The sequence below is a fragment of the Ilyonectria robusta genome, assembly GCF_021365365.1.
Source record: "Ilyonectria robusta strain PMI_751 chromosome Unknown BGZ61scaffold_1, whole genome shotgun sequence".
Lineage (NCBI taxonomy): Eukaryota > Fungi > Ascomycota > Sordariomycetes > Hypocreales > Nectriaceae > Ilyonectria > Ilyonectria robusta.
In genome coordinates this window covers 2,390,086-2,408,702 of record NW_025764435.1, presented here as the reverse complement: position 1 = coordinate 2,408,702, position 18,617 = coordinate 2,390,086, and the positions used below count along the sequence as shown (strand labels likewise).

Sequence of the window (18,617 nt, the reverse complement as noted above, 5' to 3'; positions counted from 1 at the left end):
ATTAGAATCAGAGGCAGCCATGGTTGAAGTTGTAGGCGAGGGCCAACTGAATAGCTCGCATACACTGGTTCTCCCCTCTCTCTCACATTCACTCGTCTCTTTTGAATCTCATGGAATCTTTCTGAATTGAAGCGACGCGCGAGATGTAGAGGCACGCGAAGGGATGAAAAAGGGGGTGGAAAAGATAAAGGTGGCGCTGGCACTAAGTCAGTGACGCGGTTCCATACTGAGCTGCCATGTCTTAGTATAGTCGAGTTCGGCTGGTGTCATTAGACTCGAGAGTGGAGGAGAGAGGATGAGAATAAACAAGTTCCGGGAGGGACCAACAATCCAACGCCAGCCACAAAGCAAAACCCAACATGAGAATGGCCAGGTGCATACAAGCGAATGCTGGGGAATTCATGGCATCATTCAGGGCACACAAGGGAAAAAGTGAGGGCCTACGCGAGCCGAGTCGGTGATGCAGAGAGCTAAGCTCGACTATCGTTCGGTATGGAGTCGTCCTAGTGCGAAAAGAGCCCAAGACAAGACCATTGAGCGCTATTGAATATTTCTCCACAATGAAATCGTACTAGAGACTCGGCAGCCCACCAACAACCGGATTGATTGCATAGCGTGTGCTTTGTGCTGTGTGCTTCGTGTCCCAGGATTGGATGTTGTCGTGTCTTTGATACGAGGCCTGCCGCTTGTACTACGGGGGTGATTGATTCACCCGTGTCAACGCCAGACCCGATTGAACAGGGAGCATTTCACAGGGAGCAGGGAGCAGGGAGCTGGATCCATTCACACTCATACATTCCATTGCACACGCGTAAGTACGTCGTCGTACATACCACACGAGGCGCGTACGTACGTTCCAGACCCCGGATAGGCCACATCTTTGGATGGATGATTCAGGCCAATTTATGGCAGCATCCATACCCAAATTTAATGATGCCCAGCCCCCGTGTGCCCTGATTTTCCTTGCCTGCTGGTCCAGACCTGTTCTATGCATCATGTTTGCCTTGTCCTACCCAAGGGACATGGCCGATCCATTGCAGAGTACGGAGTACAGAATCCTCCTCTCCATCCTGCCGCCCTGCCACACACTACCCGCCTAAAAGGACGCCGGGGTTGATTGAGCCTTGCAGGCACTCTCGCGCCCTCAATTCCCAGTAATTCCTTCCTACCTACGAAGTACTACGAAGTACTACGCAAGTTACAGGGGGTCCCTCCCTGAGTTGGTGGCGTTGGTTGTGCCGGTTGCCGCTTGTCGTGGCTGCTGGGGCGCCATGCGTTACAGGGGATTGCGTTGATTTGGGAGAGCATTCATTTCTTCTTAATAGTCTCAGATCTTGCTGATTGCCAATCATTCCTATCTAATCGCAGCGAATTGAACAGTACAGTACATCATGACCAGATGGGGTGTGCCTTTGGAATAGCCCTCGACGTCGCCATGGCCTCCCTGTGGTTGTGTATTCGACCCTGCAGCACATCTATTCTCCGACATCATCATCCTCATCATTCACAGTTCTAACTCTTTTGTCTCTGGCTCTCGGCCTCTCTTATTCCCATCTTCATCCTCACGCTGATACACACTCGCAGTGATGCTCACTCTGTCTTGGAACCCCAACCTCCGCCTCCGGGAGTCTCGATCACCACGCGGTCTCCCTTGCCCACTTCCACCGTTGCCTTGCCGCCGAGGCTGATGATCTTGGCCGCTCCCTCTTCATCTCGGGTCACCAGCATGTTCTTGCCCATGCTGCCGTCCTCGCCGCCATTCCCTCCCCGAGGCGCCCTGGATCGTCGCTCCGTCAGCAGGCTCACTTTGATGCCGTCCTCGCGGAACTCGATGTCTCGTACGATGCCGTCTCCTCCCGTCTGAGCCCCGCGGCCTCCGGACCCTTTGCGGATCCCAAACCGGTGCAGCAGGCATGGGTATCGCTTCTCGAATACCTCCGGGTCCGTGATGCGCGTGTTGGTCATGTGCGTGTGAACACCGCTCTCGCCCTCCCACGTTGGGCCCGCTCCCGAGCCGCCGCCGATGGTCTCGTAGTATCCGAACCCGGGGACGTGGTTGCCAGATGCATCCTTGCCGCCCTTGCCGAACGTGAGGTTGTTCATGCATCCTTGGCTATCTGCGCATGCCTGGAATGCCTTGAGGATTACATCCGTGATGCGCTGCGACGTGAGCACGTTCCCGCCCACGACGCTGGCTGTCTTGGACGGTGCCAGCAGCGAGGAAGGAGGGATGTTGATGGTGATCGGGGACAGGCATCCCTGGTTGAGAGGAACGTCGGACTGGATGAGGCACCGCAGAGAGTAGATGATGGCAGAGTGTGTGATGGCTACTGGCGCATTCGTGTTTCCGTAAACCTCGGGTCCAGTACCGCTGAAGTCAAACGTAGCAGAGCCATCCTCGGAGATGGTAACGGCCAGGGAGATGCACGAACCGTCATCCATGTAGTCAACCGCCTTCAACGCCGCGCCTGATGATCGCTCGCGAACCCTCTGCAAAAGCTCCCGCACAGATCGCTCCGCAGTCTCTTGGATGGCGTACATATAAGTCTGGACAGTCTCGAGGCCACTCTCTTCGATGAGTGCGCGCACAAGGTGTACACCCTTATTGTTCGCCGCAACCTGGGCCTTGAGGTCGAAGAGGTTGTCGGCCAGGCAGCGCGTGCCTGAGCAACCAGGATGCTTCGCAGGCTCGACAAGCAGCAACTCGGTAATCCGCTCCTCGTTGAAGACTCCCTGAGTGACCAGCTTCTCCGCCTCAATAGCGGCTCCCTCTTCCGCAAGGGTCTTGGATGAAGGAGGCATAGATCCCGGCAGCAGTCCACCAATGTCTGCATGGTGACCACGCGACGCCACATAGAACACAATGTCGCCTCTGTCATCAAAAACAGGAGTGATGACTGTAATATCGGGCAAATGCGTGCCGCCACAGGACGGGTGATTTGACACGAGAACGTCTCCGTCCTGAAGTTGACCCTTCCATCGGTTGTGTTGGTACTTGACAGCAAACTGCATGGACCCCAAGTGAACGGGCACATGCGGTGCGTTGGCAACGAGACCGCCATCAGGGGAGAAAAGAGCGCAGGAGAAGTCAAGGCGCTCCTTGATGTTAGTAGAAACGGCAGTCTTCTGCAGGGTGCGTCCCATTTGCTCCGCGATGGACATGAAGCGGTGTCCAAAGATGGAGAGTTGAATCGGCGAAACCTCCTTTTTAGACTCAACGGCCTTCTCTGGTGTTGTCCCAGAAGCGGCACTAGTCTCAAGGTCTATCACAACGCAGCTGTCGGTAATAGTTGCGGTACCGCCGGGGACAACGAGGATGGTGAGCGTCTTATCCAGGATGAGAGCAGGGCCGGTGATCTGAACACCGGCAGCTAATTCGCTAAGAATATAGACGGGAGTGTCAACGCGGCCGGCCGACGCATCAAAGCACACCTGCGCAGTCTCCTTGCGAGATGGGGGAGCAACTCGAGTGACCTTCTTGAGTTGCACATAGGGACTCTCTCCCTGGTGCGACGCGGCAGAACCAACGCCTCGGACTCGGAAGTCGTCGATCAAGAGCTTCTTTCCAGGAGACTTGAAGCCAAACTCTCGCATGTGCCGCTTCTCGAACAGAGCTTGGAAATCGCTCTCCTCTCCGCCCTCTCCCTCCTTGAGAATCATGAAAGAAGTCGCTGAGCCTTCGTATCGGAGATTGAGGTATCGTTCATAGCGAACTTGGTCCTCAGGGATGCCTTGGCTAACAAGCTGTTCGGTGGCCTCTTTTGCGAGCTCCTCGAGTATGGCCTCGGTCTCCTTCTTGGTAGACTCTCCGTACGCAATGGCACCTGGGCGTTGTGCCTCGTGCACCACGTCCGCCAGCGAGAGACCATACGCCGAGAGAATTGACGAAAACTTGTGGACAACAACTCGTGAGATGGAAAGAGCCTTAGCTAGGGAGCAGGCGTGCTGTCCACCAGCACCTCCGAAGCATGCCAGGAGATGATCAGATGTATCGTAGCCTCGAGCCTCAGTCAAGGCACGAATAGGCCGGGCCATGACCTCGTCCGCAACACGGAGGAATCCAAGAGCAACAGCCTGAGCCGAAAGCTCTGCCTTGCCATCTGCTCGGTTATCGGTATTGATCTTGGCGGTCAACTCCTCAAACTTCTTAGTGGTAATCTCCAGTCCCAGGGGCTCGTCTTCGTTGGGGCCAAAGATCTTGGGGAAGTACTCGGGCTTGATACGACCGAGGAACAGGTTCGCATCAGTAACGGTAAGAGGGCCGCCCTTGCGATAGCAGGCTGGACCAGGGTGCGCACCGGCGGACTCAGGCCCGACCACAAAGAGACCTCCTCTCCAGAATAGCATGGAACCGCCGCCTGCAGCGACTCTTGGGGGATGTGAGCAATGCAATCTTTTGTAAAGCGGAGTGTAACTTACGTGTTAATATCCAGTTGGGGAGACTGGATGGAGATTCCGGCAGTTGTGGTCTCAAACACATGATCATAGGTGCCGGAAAATCGCGAGCAGTCGGTAGAGGTGCCTCCCATATCGAAGCCAATGACGGGCTTCTTCTCCTCGTCGTCCCAGGTGGTTTGCGCATAACCCACGACGCCACCGGCCGGGCCGGACAGAATGCTCTTCAAGCCGCTAAACTTGCGGAAGTCAACCAGACCGCCGTCCGACTGCATGAACTCGCACCGTGAGCCGGCAGATCCCAGGCCGCCAGTGAAGTTGCTGGAGACGGAGTCGATGTACTTCTTGATGGTTGGGGTGAGGTATGCGTCGGCTGTGGCGGACATGCCGCGAGGGACGACTTTGATCATGGGCTGCAGTGCCGAAGACTCGACGACGGAGAAGCCAATCTTCCGGGCAGCTTCACCCACGAGCCGCTCATGGTCGGGGTAGAGGTATGAGTGCAAAAATACGACGGACAGCGAGCGAATGCCCATATCCCAGATCTTCTGCAACTCGGTCTGGACAGCACCCATGTCGGGTTTGCGCAACACGCGGACAACTTCTCCTGTGACGCCCAAGCACAGCTCACCATCGCTCGACACTTCAATGTCTTGGGGGGTTGCATTCTCCGTGTAAGCCTCAAGGGTGACTCTCTCATCCACCTCGACTGTCACCTCGTGCAGCAGGCTGGGTCTCTTGGCAGTCAAGTCAAAGATGTTGGGCCGGGTCTGGTTACCAATCTTGAGCAGGTCCCGGAAGCCTTTGGTAACCAGCAGAGCAGAGCGGGCTCCCTTGCGTTCTAGGAGGGCGTTTGTGCCGACGGTGGTGCCCATACGGATGTGCTCGATGTGGCTCAAGTCAAGCGGCGAACCGCGCGGGTGGGAGTCCCCGGTGACCTGCTCCAGGATGCGGCGGATGCCTTCGGTGGGAGCATCCTTGTAGTTGGAAGGGTCTTCGGAGAGAAGCTTGAGGATGATGTCGGGGCGGCCGGGCACGGAGGCGTGGACGTCTGTGAAAGTGCCGCCGCGATCAATGGCGATGCGGATGTTGGCCGCTGAGGCGGGAGGTGTTGAATCGTCAGCAGCCATTGTTGTTGCCGGCAGTCATCCCTGGGCTGTTGGGTCTGAATTGAAGAGGTCCAGCCGGGTATGGCGGGAAATTCTGTTATTAAATACTTTGCTTCCCTCGCTCCAGGCTGAAGCGCGCTTCGTGAACTCGGGGCCGCAGTTCCGTGAAGTAAGTGGAAGCGTGGAGATTTGTTACGTGATTCGGGATCCCCCCGCAATCATGAACCGTTGTGAACCGCCCGCTGCAAGAGCCGCAGACATGACGCCTTTGTGAGGAGCACCACCACTGAGACGACCGACAGCGGAGGCCCCAAATCCGCTTTTGGAGGAATACTTGGCCGTGAAAGAGTGCTGGCTGTGGAGAAACGGACCTGGACACGGCTGGAGATGGAGCTCAGTGGGGGAGCGGAGGCGGATGTCCGGCTGAAGTCGCGAAAAGATGGCAAGAGACACTAATAATTCGAGCTTTTAGGGTATATCTATAGTACTACCTACGTAGGTAGTGCATGCTAATAAGTTACGGCATGCATACCGTCTTCCTGTTCCACCCGCAATCTTGTTCCGTCTCCATATAGGTAAGGTAGGTAAAACTTCTGTATCCACCATTAATAAGTAAGGTAATTAGCTGATGTACCTGGCTGCACCAAGTCACCAAGTTCACGTGACAGCGCGTGTGGCTCCCTGGTCTCCTTTCCATTGCATGTTAGTCCAATTCATTTCTAGGCCAAAGGTACCTCGAGCTTAGCTGTAAAGGTGGCTCTAAGCCCAGGTACCTCCTGAACAGGCCCCGAAAATAAGTGCTCCATCCGCGCCTTCGATCCGACCCAGTTGGCCTTTTCCCTTCTTCAATCCTCGTTCCAACTTCACCTTCGCTCCCTTCTCCCTCGCCCAATTGCTCTGCTCGCGCCCATCACCGCCCCCCGTGTGGTCGCCTGCTTCTCTCACGCTCCTTTCTGTCTCACGCCGACGTCATCCAGTCACGATGGCCGCCCGAATGCCCCTCCTCCCTGCGCGCCTCGCCGCCGCGGCCGCCCGCTCCTCGCCTCGAGCTTCATCCTCGTCGTCCTCGCTGGGTTTCTCGCGCTCTCTCCGCCAAACCACCCGCCGATCCTACTCCTCACAGTCTCCCCGCAACGACAAGGTCAAATTCTGGCCGTTTATCGCCGTCATCGGTCTGGGATCGCTCGGTTACATGGGCCTTGTCAACCGCCGCATAGGTGAGGAGCCTCCTCTGCCCGCTTTTCCCCTCCCTCCCCTACCTGGCTGGCCTCGATTTGGCTTGTTCTCCCCAGGAATCAGTCGATGGAGAGATCCAAGCGTCTCGGCATCCCCTCCCTTTTTCCCAGGGCCTGCCACGACACTTATTCACCGCATCCCGCCTCCTTAAAACCCCCTGATTTCACATGTCCGCAAAAGCTTCAACGTAACTGACAAAACCACCCTCAACGCAGAGATGCCTCAAAAACTCGATGCCCCAGCTGTCGCTGGCCAGCTTCCCCAGCCCGCCAAGCCCACGCCCACTTTCAGCCCCGCCGATGTCACCGTTGTCTTCGTTCTCGGCGGCCCCGGTGCCGGCAAGGGCACCCAGTGCTCGAAGCTGGTTGAGCAGTACGGTTTCATCCACCTTTCTGCCGGTGACCTTTTACGCGCCGAGCAGGAGCGCCCTGGCTCCCAGTTCGGCGACCTCATCAAGGACTACATCAAGAACGGCCTCATTGTACCCATGGAGGTGACGATCCAGCTGCTTGAGAACGCCATGACCGAGGCGCTCCAGAAGGCGGGCTCCACCAAGGGCCGCTTCCTCGTCGACGGCTTCCCCCGCAAGATGGACCAGGCCGTCAAGTTCGAGGAGACTGTCTGCCCCGCCAAGATGGTTCTCTTCTTTGACTGCCCCGAGGAGGTGATGGAGAAGCGACTCCTCAAGCGTGGCGAGACATCTGGCCGCTCCGATGATAACGCCGAGAGCATCCGTAAGCGCTTCCGCACCTTTGTCGAGACCAGCATGCCCGTCGTCAACTACTTTGAGAAGGAGGGCAAGGTGGTCAAGCTCGATGCCACCCCGACCCCTGACCAGGTCTATGTCAAGACCCAACTGGCTATGAAGGAGAGGCTCTCTATTTAAAGGAGACAGAGGCGTGCTTGCTCTCGTACTCGCTCCTACACTCTAGGCACAAGCCACGCATATACACAATACAGTCACACACACATGCACGGGGGGCACCGTCTCGCATGGAGGAGCAATGTTAATGGGGGTGGGTTTTGGGAATTGTAGAGGGGAATAGAAAGGAAGCTGCACCAATAGACTTGGAATGGGGATGGGAACTCTGGTGTTGCGTCGTCGCCAAACCGCTGGCATTTTCTTTTTTCTCTCTCCATGTACTCCTAGCGTATCTTTTGTATAATACACACTTGGCACATTTTATGCCGCAGAAGAGAAAGTTTGAGAAATACCGGTAATGCTGGACCAGATTAAACACCATATAACCAAAGTCTGTGTTGTATAGGTGACTTGGCTATCTACATGGTCCTTCCACTGTGCCCTGTTTAGGTGGGTAATTAGAAAGCAATATCTAGCTAGACCAGCTATTGTTATTGCTATAGTATACAAGACTCAGTCTTTTGTAAAATAAGTCTTAATCAGCTATCAAGCTGAAGCTAGACAACAGAACAAGAACTCTGTTATCACCAACCGTCCCGTCCCGGGAGTCGTGTCAAGGTGCAAAGCATCTGCATGATAGCGCGTGAAGAGAGGCAGAGTCGCGTTGCATGCAAGAGTACAACGGCAAGTTTTTTTGGTCGTGATTCACACTGTTAAATAGAAACGTCGTCATGTACAGGACAAAGATACCTCTATGTCCTTCCGGAGTCTTCCAGGAGGGAACTTACGTGGTATCAATGCGGCCGTATCGAAAACAGAACATCGACCTGGTCAGGAACATTGCGAGAAAGTACAGCAGCACGCACGGAGAACCCATATGCTGAGGTTGGGAAGCTCTGAAAGCCCTAGGAATCAGGGACATTGATGACCCAGAGTGGGTAGACTCTCCGGTGACACTTGACGGGCGAAGACTGGGCGAGTTGCGCAACAAGGACGCTGAAGAAGTGCCGGTTTTCTGAGGCTGCGGTGTCACGCCACGAGAGGCCGTGATGAGAGCGGGACTGACGGGACGGGAACGGTGATGGCGCATGTACCCGGACACATGCTGGTATTGGATGCGGTTGGCAAAGACATGGTTGAGGCGGTGACACAGGAATCGAACTTGTTTAAGGGCGCTACGGCCTTGGGATGCTTGAGGCTGATGTGATCAGGCGTTGTCCGATTACCGAGTCCAGATTAGCGACGACCAGGGTCAGCATCAGGACTTGGATTTCTGCCATCAGATACAAAAAGAGTTGATATAAATTTGACAATGGGATAAGCACCCTTCGATGTTCCAGCTTCAATTCGTGATGCAGTGGTGTTGCGTTGTGTGGAAATGAGGTTCAGGAGTATCAAAGGTAGGATGGTTGCATGGTGTCGCACCATGGTAACTAAATTTAGTTGGAGATGTCAAGTGACGCACCTCCCAAAGGAGACAATTTAGCGCACTTGCAACGGTCTGGACTCTCAGTCTCCAACATCAAACACAACGCCGCTCCTCTCCACTTTGGCTAATCCATTCCGCCATAACTTAGTACCTAGAATCCCATTTCCAAGTGCAGATTGGCCAACCGTGGCATCATGGAGGACACGCAGACGCCCCTGGGCGAGTCCATCAAGATATCGTGAGTCGCGGCGTAAACCCCTCTCATAGCATGATTCCCCACCAGCGGCTGACCGAGTTCTCAGATGTGAACGATGTCGTCGCCGCAAGGTGTGCAACTTCCGCTTTGTGTCGATGATCGCTTTCAGCGTTGACGCCGTGGTTTAGATCAAATGTGACCGCAAGCGACCTTGTTCGCGCTGTGTCAAGGCCGGCACAGAGTGTATCCTCAGCGGGAGTGGTGAGAAGCAACGGTAAGACACCTGATGTCTCTCTCTCTCAACCGTCGACGCGCAAATGCTCATCACACGCAACAAAGACCTATATCCAAAGGCTATGTGCAGGCTCTCGAGGGCCAGGTCGCATCCCTGGAGCTGCTCATCCGCAAACTCGCCGTCGCTGACAGCACCGAGCGAGACGACATGCTCTCCGAGCTGGCCCTTTCACCTCCGGACTCGGCGGACCTCTCATCCTCCAAGCCTGCCTTGGAACAAAAGACAAACGCGGACCCCAAGGTTGTCGCAGCTCAGGTGCGCTCTGGGCAGTTGAGACGCCCGCGATCAAGCAATGCGACGCAGTTCTTTGGCGGCACCAGCGCGTTCCACATCCACCTCTCACACGAGGCATCCATCTCCCCTAGCGACAGCAATTCCCCGTTGGAATTGAGCACCGCGCCTCCATTTAACAGCTCGGGATTGTCTGAGAACAACAGCGTCATGAGCTCCAGTGACCACAGCTTCATGTATGCGCCTCACGATGAGACGTCGCAGATGTGCATGGCAGCCTACTTCAAATACCAGTATCACTTCCACATGCTCGTGTACAGGGAGTATTTTCTGCGCGACTACGACATAGGCTCGGGCAAATACTACTCAGATGCGCTGCTCTTTTCCATCTGCGCCCTTGGTGCCATGCAGCTCGACGACTCCAGAAACATCTCCGACATCTTCGCAAACCAGTCCCAAACGCTCATCTACTCAATGCTGGACAGCCCGGATCTCACGACCCTGCAAGCTCTGGCCCTTCTTGGATACCGTGAGATTGGTGTTGGGCATACGTCCAAGGGTTGGCTCTTTTGCGGAATGGCCTTCAGATTAGCACATGAAATGGGACTCCATCTAGACCCGAACAACTGGGATGCATCGGCTGAATCCTCAAATCGGGCAACGGAGCTGTCTGTCCGCGACACAGAAATCTTGAGGCGTGTCTACTGGGCCATCTTCATCGCCGACAAGCAGCTAAGCCTGTATTTTGGAAGGCCGCCAGCTCTACATCCCAGCGAGTCCGACGTCCGCAACACGATTCGGCTGCAGTATCCGCCCGATTGGGAGGGCCTGCTTGATACCTACGTCTGTAAAGGCACATCGGCAACGGAATTTGAGGATGGCGTCGCCCTCGTAGGGTCCTTCATCTACCAAGCCGAACTATGCAAGATCGTTCATGTCATGATCACCGAGTTGTTTGAGAACCGCAGAGGGAACGTAGACGATACGGTGGCGGCAGCAAGGTCGAGGCAGATTCATGTCTCATTAACCAAATGGCTATCCAGCCTTCCCGGAACCCTGCATTGGAATCAATGGACGGTCGGCGTTGTGCAACCAGCGGTGCTCCGTATGCAGTAAGTTAACTTCCCGACAGGGGCGTGCGTGTTCGCTAACCTGCTGAAGCATGTTGTTCCACACGGTCATGATTATCCTCCACCGGCCTCCATCCCACATGTTTGAGAAGCCAGGAATCGCTGAGAGTGAAGACGTGGAGATTTGTTACGAATCACTCCAGGCCATCCTGCGGCTGATGCGAACCTACTCGCGCCACTACCGTTACCGATCCCTATCGCTAGACTTCGTCCAGACGCTCTCCACGGCGGCAGGCACCGTCATGATGAAGCGGTTCTTCCAGTGTGCGTCCTGGGACGACTCGGACATTGCGCGCTCCCTATCGACGATCCTCGACGCGATGGAGCAGGTACAGCACACGTGGCCGTGCGTCGGCGAGCTCAAAGACTACATCGTGAGGGCGCGCAACGCCCAGGCGGTGATGCCGCCCGAGGATCCGCTCAACGTGCCAGACTTGATGAACGGTCTCGAGCTCGGCCAGGGCGTGACGGCGGAGCTGATGGCGCAGTGGAACGAGGAACTGGGCACGCTGGTGACGGACGAGTTTCTGAACATACAGCTTCAGGCTCCCGAGCAGGGGATTCACGCGCCGTTTGATTTCAACCAGAATCCGACTTTGGGACCGTGATGGATGTGGGAAGGGACATGATAAAGGCTCATCGGCGTAGGAGTTTGTGTGTTTTTGTACAGGATTGTGTAAGTACTAAGATGAGCGTATAGGTGTACATGCGGCGAGCTGCAATGCTTGCTACGTACTAATAATCGGGAGTGTCAGTCACAAGAAGCCGCGCTCACAAACATGAAAATAGTGCAATCCATCTTAGCAGGATAATATCCACAGACCCGAGGCTACTTTAGATTTTAGAAACTCATTAGGATGCAATCGCTTTAGCCAATTGGTGGCGCGTAGTGACCGACTTTGGCAGTGAGCGCCGTCTTATTACCCCAGACACACGGCTAGCACATGGGAGGTGCCGCCCGACGCCGGCCAACTTCCCGGACATTGACCCGAGGCTCGATTCAATCCAACCGCCGACCCCGGTCACGACCGAAACCCGCCATCTTCACCATCACCAACTTGCACGACGACCACGATACACGACGCAAGGGGTAACTAAGGCCCGATTCATCTACACCACCACATACATAATCTCGTCAGGTCTCGGCATCTACTGCGGTCCCCCCTCCAACCCTCCAGGCCGAGCGCCTTATCGTCGTCCTCCTCGACACCTCCCCCCCGAACCGAACCGTTCGCGATGGCCTCCTCTACCGCCTCCCCCTACCCCTTCGCCACCGCGCCCGATGTCATCCGCGCGCATCAAAAAGACAGCTACTTCACCGGCCGCCTGACGCAAGAACTCAGCGACCTCTTCCGGCGGCTGCGCGGCGCCCGCGCAACCCACGCCGCCGCGCCGGAGCTCCGCACCGCAGCGACCCTCCTCTACTACGTCCTCACCACGCTCCCGGGCAATCGCACGCTCGGCGAGGAGTACTGCGACCTCGTCCAGGTCGACGCCCGCGACGGCCGCCTCCCCGCCGTCGACCGCCGTGCCGCCTATGTCGCCGGCTCCATCCTCCTCCCCTACCTCATGGGCCGTCTCCTACCAGGTTTGCGCGCCCGCCTGCGCAAGCTGCTCGAGCGTCGCCTCGCGTCGCTACGCTCCCAGGACAAGTCGGACTCGCGCGAGGCCCGCATATGGGACTACGTCTCCCGACACATGACATCCCTAACCTCGGCCTCGCCCTTCCAGGCCGTCGTGCTCGCCCTCTTCTACTTCAGCGGCACCTACTACGAGCTGGCCAAACGCCTGCTCTCCTTCCGCTACGTCTTCACCCGCACCGTCCCCGACTCCCCCGACCGCGCCGGCTATGAGCTGCTGGGCGTCTTGCTCGTCGTCCAGCTCGGCGTCCAGGGCTACATGCACGTCAGCTCCAACCTCGCCGACGCCATCGCCCCACGCGAACGCGCCTCCTTTGTCTCCGGCGACGTCTCCCTCGACCACGACGGCTCCTATAATAACAACAACGACCTGCTGCTCTCGGGTGGCCAAGGAACCCAAGCACGCATTGACTTGGCCGCGTCTACGCACACGCCGGCCGCCACGACGCCCCGGTTTGAGCTCACCGACGACAAGGTCATGGGCTTCATCAAGGGTGGCCAACAACGAAAATGCACGCTATGTCTCGACGAGATGAAGGACCCCGCAGCAACGCAATGCGGCCATGTCTTTTGCTGGGAATGCATAGGTGATTGGGTCAGGGAGAAACCCGAATGCCCATTGTGCCGACGCGAGGCCATGGCACAGCATATTTTACCCTTACGCGTCATGTAGTCATATAGCAGTCACTTGTATAGACCAGTCAATAATGAAATGTAACAGAATGAACAATATCAAATGTTGCCCTCAAGTTAACGTGCTGGTACAGAATCGCTGCCCAGCTAACTGAAACAAGTTCCCATGGTATCCATATCTCACAACCCGTGCCTCACTCTCCAATACACATATCCCCAAACATAATCCAAACATGGTCTGAAAGAGAAAGAAAAAAAGAAAACGTGGAAATCATCCGAGGGCGAGCAACAGAAAACATCCGTTCTGACATCCAGCAAACCCCATCCCAACCCTCCCTTATGTGTACATTCCGCATTACATGCCCAGGCTTCCCAGGGGATCCAACCTCACCACAGTCGACGCAGGCCACAGGCCGGCCGGGGCCCCATCTATCCAATCCGTCCCGAACAAACTGTACACAGAATGAAAGCATGTCCATCAAGGTATCGTGAAATGTTGCTCCAAAGTATCGATCACCTCAAACTCCTTTGTCCCTTTTAATAATATCCGTTCCGTTGTAGCCATGGTTGCCCACTGTTGTTTCTTCCTTCGGGGTCTGGCGCCCTTGTTTACACAGAAAACAAGACGATCTCACCCCGCTCGTTCTGGCGTAGTCGAAGCGATCGCCAGAGTTCCTTCTCTTCCATGCCCTTGCCCGTTTCGGCGCCACTCGCTTGGCGCTCTCGGTGGAAGCGCTTCAGCACCTTGTTCATGCTGCACCCACGCTCACTCTCGGGTCCCTTGGTGACAAAGCTGAGGAACATGTCTGCACGAGGCTTGTAGAGAATCACCTGGCTCTCTCTCGCCTCGTCCTTCTCAGCCTTGCCGTCCTTAGAATGAGGTCGGTACTCGATGAGCTGCGGGGTCTTCTCCTTGTGCTTCTTCGACGACGACGACGACGACTTGGGCTTCTTGGTCTTGCTACTCTTGGTCTTGACCTTGGTCTTCGTCTTCGTCCCCGCAATCATGCCAAAGATGCTGTTGGTAACTTGGCCTTGCTTCGCATGCTTGGAGTGCTTTGTGTGCTTCGACTTCTTCAACGGGCTCGCGGGAGAGACTTCGGGGGCGTCACCTCCGGAGTAGTCGGGGGACGGGGGGAAGATGGGGCGCATCATGCGGTTGAGGCCACCAGTAAGGCCAGTGTGCAAGTGTGGGGGAGCGTCGGTCATCTCCTGGTCAGTGGGGACATCGACGTGTAGACGCTTGCGCTTCTTGTCCTTCTTCTCGCTGCCCTCTCGGCTTTTGCGTCGCACGTGTTTTGGGGCCGGGGTGACGAACTCAGCGCTGGGCACAGGAGCAGCTCCATATTGTACGAGAGCATCCTCATCAATGTAGGAGTTGGGGTCGAGAGGATCCAGGAGGGCCTCCTTGGGGGGCTCATATCGTACGAGAGTGCTGCCATGCTCGGCATCTGGTAGTCCATGTTCGCCAGTGAGGTTCATGTTGGACGCATTCGGGGTCTGTCCAGTCGCTACCAGGAACTCAAAGACATCAACATGATCTTCGTGGGCGGAAGGCGGAGTGGGTGCCTCTGGCGGAGGCTCAGAGGGAGACTTCTCATCCTCGGTCGGGCCTTCGTACTCGGCCCAGTCGTACTCGCGGTCTTCGCCGCAATCCTCGACGTAAGCGTTGTGAGCCATGTCGTCGTTGTTGTTGTTGGCGTTATTGTTGGCGTTGTTGTTGGTGGCGGTGTGGTTGTACTTGGGGGTGTTGTTGTTGCTGTTGTTGTTGTTCGGCTTCTTCGACTTGTCCTTGTAGAGAGCACCTTGGTACTTCTGGTCTTCGGTCATGCAACTCTGGATGATGTCAGAAGAGAGGGGGCGAGAGGCGAGATGCAAGTGAAGAGGATTGATAGGATCGATCCCCCTCTGCGCGGAGTGATACGTACAGTATGGAATCGGTATTGGACGCCGGGGAAATGCACCATACAATCGATGCAGGTGAAGGTGGCGCTACGGCAGCGGTTTCGATGAGGATCGAGCTTCTTCTTGGTGAGGACGTCACCACACTCCTATAGGAGGACAGGTTAGAGATGATGGAAGATGTAGTGGGATGCAAGACAATGGAGACTGGTCGGACGAAGCGGGGTGGTGTGCCAGGATATTTGAAGGACAGGGCAATGAGAGGATGGAGCCCGGAAAGGAGAGAGTTGGTGGGCCAGCAGATCGGCACCAGAGGAAGGGGTGTTCCTTGAAGGAGGCTGTCCGCAACAAGATGGTGTGGTAGGTGATGTCAAGCGCGGGCGATGTCTGGGGGGTGGGTTCTTGGTGGGTTGGAGGGTTGGAGGTGGGCTATGGGAGGAGATTTGGAGGATTCGGGGGAGGGAGGGAGGGAGAGGGAGAGAGCGGCGTCGGCGCCAGAAACAGCAACAGGAATGAATGGGTTGCAGGGGAGTAACGTACCTCACATGAGAAAGATACCATGATGGCGGCAACGACGCTGGGCTGTCACTGATTGGGTGCCACTTGTTGGCGAGGTAGTGTGAAGCTGGGTGAAGCTGAGTGGCTCGCGGTATTTGACGGAGTAGGTCCAATGCTTTTGGGGAAGGGATGCAGAAGTGCAGGTTGCTGAGTGGAGGGCGCAATGACCAGCAGATAGATGCGCTGCGATTCGGCGAACGGGGCGCTGGCAGTTGAAAATAAATCGGGGGCCGGCGATGCAGAATGCAGAGCAGAGGAGCAGAGAAGATAAGTGCTTGCAGCGGGGAGCCTGGCTTTGTTTTGTTGAAAGAGGATGCGCTGTTGCGAGTGCGAGTGCGGGTACAGGTGCGGGAGCGGGTACAGTAGGTAAATTTGGCACTTGGGGGCGGCACGGAGGGCGAAGCAAGGAGTCAAGGGGTCCCTTTGAGGATGGAGGAATGCGTTTCAGTCTCAGAACGGGAGTTGACAATACGAATAGAGTCGACGGCCGAGCGAGGGGGAGCAAACAAGAACCCAGATGGAGGGGCGGCCGAGTGAGATGAGCGCCAGAGTCAGGTGGAGGGTATGGCCAGGGTCCGTCCGTCAGCGGCGAGCGGCGGGCACGGGTGCGATGCGGATGTTGCGGGCGTGGTGGGATGCTGGCTGGATGCTGTCGAGTTCGTCGTGGGTTGTAGCGTGATGATGGAGGCGCGGATAGCGTGAGCGCGAGGGGGGCGTGTGATGGAAGGTTTTAATTAAGGAGATGACGCGTGAGCATTGAGGGATGGAGGAGGAGGAAGAAGAGAGTTGGAGGGGGGGGAACGAGAAACTCAGAGGACCAGATACCGGAGACCTGAGGGTCGTCGCTCAAATTGCGACGCTCGTTGTGTGTGTGGGCGAAAAGTGTGAGAGAGAGGTTTTGGGCGTTGTTTGTGGATGCCCAGATGAAACCTGCACCAAGCTAGAGCCCAGTGATGTACCTAACAGCAGCGGCGCGCAACGGCACACCCAAGCACACCAAGGGCCTTCCCAGGGAAAGAAGAAGAAAAAAACTCAAAAGCCCAGTGAGGCAATGACCAGAGCACCGGTTGGGTTGGGCAAACTGGGCGCGCGCCCGCCCTATCAGACGCTGCAACAGCACTCTTCCGGGCGACGATGGGCTGCAACGGGGCTACGATGGGCTGCTATCGGACCCATCCCACCGCTACGGCGACGCCACCAGTGCCCACCACCGCCGGGTAGGGCCCTGGACAACACACAACCCACCCCAGCAACGGCGTAACACGCTTGACACGCTACGGGGGTACGTCGCTCCCCAGGCGCAATCCCCAAACTCGGCTGAGGCGGCGTCATCATTGGCTGGATGGCACCACGGCAGGACATGCCTCAATGCCGCGGGGGTCACACGGAGCGGGAGACGCATGGGCTGATGAGCGCTGCGTGTTGGAGGTGGTGTCTCACGTCCCACGTCCGAGGGGTCAGAGGGGTCAGAGGGGTCAGGTCAGACGGGAGCCATCATGGAGCCATGGGTTGTTACAGGGTGTCTACAGGGTGGCTACAGGGTGTCTGCAGGGTGTTTAACAGAGCGCTCGTGTCTTACCCCGTGGTTTTGCTCCCTCCGTATGCACCTCCTCCTGGGACTCCTGGTTCCGTGGGATGGGGATGCGGATGGATGCGGACGCGGATGGGCTCCCAACTCCCGGTTCTGGCTGAGCTGCTGCCGTTTGGCGTCAACAACACGCGCGTCGTGGTGCATGTTTCGCAGCTGAATGGCTGATCGCCGCTCCAGAGGTGCCCAAAGAGCCTGCCGTGCAGCCCACCACCACCACCAGAGCGCGTGCTGGGCCGCTGGACCTTGAACTATTCCCACTTCTGGCAACGCTCTACTGCAGGCCTAGCCTCACTAAGCTCGCTCTCACTGGGTCGTCAACATTGTTCGCGCTGCTTGCGGGGCGATAGAGACAAAAGAAAAAAAATCGCTGCCCAGGGTCAGGGTAAGGCTTCTTGTCAACGATCTGATGGGGCAATGGGACGTTGGAAGAGAGCTTGGCTGCAGGGGATTGGGCAGCTGTGGTCGCATCCTGCTTCCTAGGGTCTCCCTCAGTAACCGCCGACCACCCTCTGAGAGATTGATACCCTCCATCGCCAACAGCATCTCTATCGCTTCGAGCCAACCACAGTCGATACCTGGGACGCAGACACTCAGGTGCGCTTCGACGAGTCGTGCCGGCGCGTCTAACGCGCATCCACAGACCTTGATTGGGAGGGATTTCAACTGCGCCCTTGCATCCCATCCGTTAGCTCTTAGTGCATATATCCCATTCTTAGACTTTTAGTACACCATCCCTGGGATCTTAGCACACATTCCTCTGCCTCCAAGTTTCCTCGAGAGAAGAAGAAGAAGAAAAGCGTCCATGATAGCTTGGATGCCCACAGTCCACCAAAGCCAACCCCACTTCCAAGATAACAGCCTCGACGGCGCCAGATCTGCGGCGAGGCTGGCCAGATAGCTCGTCTGATTTGTGATTTTCTCCCTCATTTTCCGCTCGCCCCATGCGCCGCCAGCCATGGATCGATCGCCTCGCCTCATCCTCATCTCACCCTGCAGCCGGCCGTCGAATGGGCGTCGTTACCAACAGGTCTCGTGCCCGCCGTAGGAGGGCGACTAGAACAAACGTGCGGTAGGTTCGGAAAGCAATGTGAGGCGGGTTTCAGGGGACATCCCTGGTTCAACGGGGGCGTCTTGGGACATTCTAACTTTCTGCTGCGGCTCGTCACAAAGCTGTGGAATGCATTCGTCAGCCCCTCCGGCCGTGGAAGAGAGCGGGCGAGAAGAGCGGGTGAGACAAACGGGACGAGACAACAGACCAGAGACGGCCCGGAGGCTATTGTATGCCATTCGGGAAATGCTCAGACACCCACCTAACTTAGGGCTGATTTGGATATCTGATTTTGGATTCCGCGACCATCTCGACGAATGACACGCTTCCCAGCCCAGGGGAGCTATGTGCGGACCAGTATT

General features: G+C 56.5%; 5 protein-coding genes across 5 annotated transcripts; 3 read left to right on the top strand and 2 right to left on the bottom strand.

Moving 5' to 3' along the window:
- Nucleotides 1-1,306: 1,306 nt before the first annotated feature.
- BGZ61DRAFT_438458 (Hydantoinase B/oxoprolinase-domain-containing protein) lies at nt 1,307-5,976 on the bottom strand. Its single transcript, XM_046244241.1, has 2 exons — nt 4,420-5,976; nt 1,307-4,369 (listed from the first exon to the last, which is right to left on the bottom strand). The coding sequence occupies exons 1-2, from the start codon at nt 5,523-5,525 to the stop codon at nt 1,591-1,593; spliced, it is 3,885 nt and encodes a 1,294-aa protein (XP_046112296.1). The 5' UTR covers nt 5,526-5,976; the 3' UTR covers nt 1,307-1,590.
- Nucleotides 5,977-6,735: 759 nt separating this feature from the next.
- BGZ61DRAFT_17058 (adenylate kinase-domain-containing protein) lies at nt 6,736-7,686 on the top strand. Its single transcript, XM_046237586.1, has one exon. It carries the CDS (start codon nt 6,958-6,960, stop codon nt 7,624-7,626), a length of 669 nt encoding a protein of 222 aa, XP_046112295.1. The 5' UTR covers nt 6,736-6,957; the 3' UTR covers nt 7,627-7,686.
- A 1,432-nt stretch (nt 7,687-9,118) lies between these two features.
- Nucleotides 9,119-11,746, top strand: BGZ61DRAFT_438454 (fungal-specific transcription factor domain-containing protein). The gene is made up of 5 exons (XM_046244240.1): nt 9,119-9,269; nt 9,334-9,358; nt 9,416-9,501; nt 9,567-10,865; nt 10,915-11,746. Exons 1-5 carry the CDS (start codon nt 9,226-9,228, stop codon nt 11,489-11,491), a joined length of 2,031 nt encoding a protein of 676 aa, XP_046112294.1. The 5' UTR covers nt 9,119-9,225; the 3' UTR covers nt 11,492-11,746.
- Nucleotides 11,747-11,842: 96 nt separating this feature from the next.
- BGZ61DRAFT_438452 (Pex12 amino terminal region-domain-containing protein) lies at nt 11,843-13,251 on the top strand. The gene has a single exon (XM_046244239.1). It carries the CDS (start codon nt 12,120-12,122, stop codon nt 13,194-13,196), a length of 1,077 nt encoding a protein of 358 aa, XP_046112293.1. The 5' UTR covers nt 11,843-12,119; the 3' UTR covers nt 13,197-13,251.
- Nucleotides 13,252-13,765: 514 nt separating this feature from the next.
- Nucleotides 13,766-15,619, bottom strand: BGZ61DRAFT_470929 (uncharacterized protein; the record flags this gene model as incomplete). Its single annotated transcript, XM_046248148.1, has 3 exons — nt 13,766-14,992; nt 15,085-15,207; nt 15,599-15,619. 3 exons carry the CDS (start codon nt 15,617-15,619, stop codon nt 13,766-13,768), a joined length of 1,371 nt encoding a protein of 456 aa, XP_046112292.1.
- Between the last annotated feature and the right edge of the window lie 2,998 nt (nt 15,620-18,617).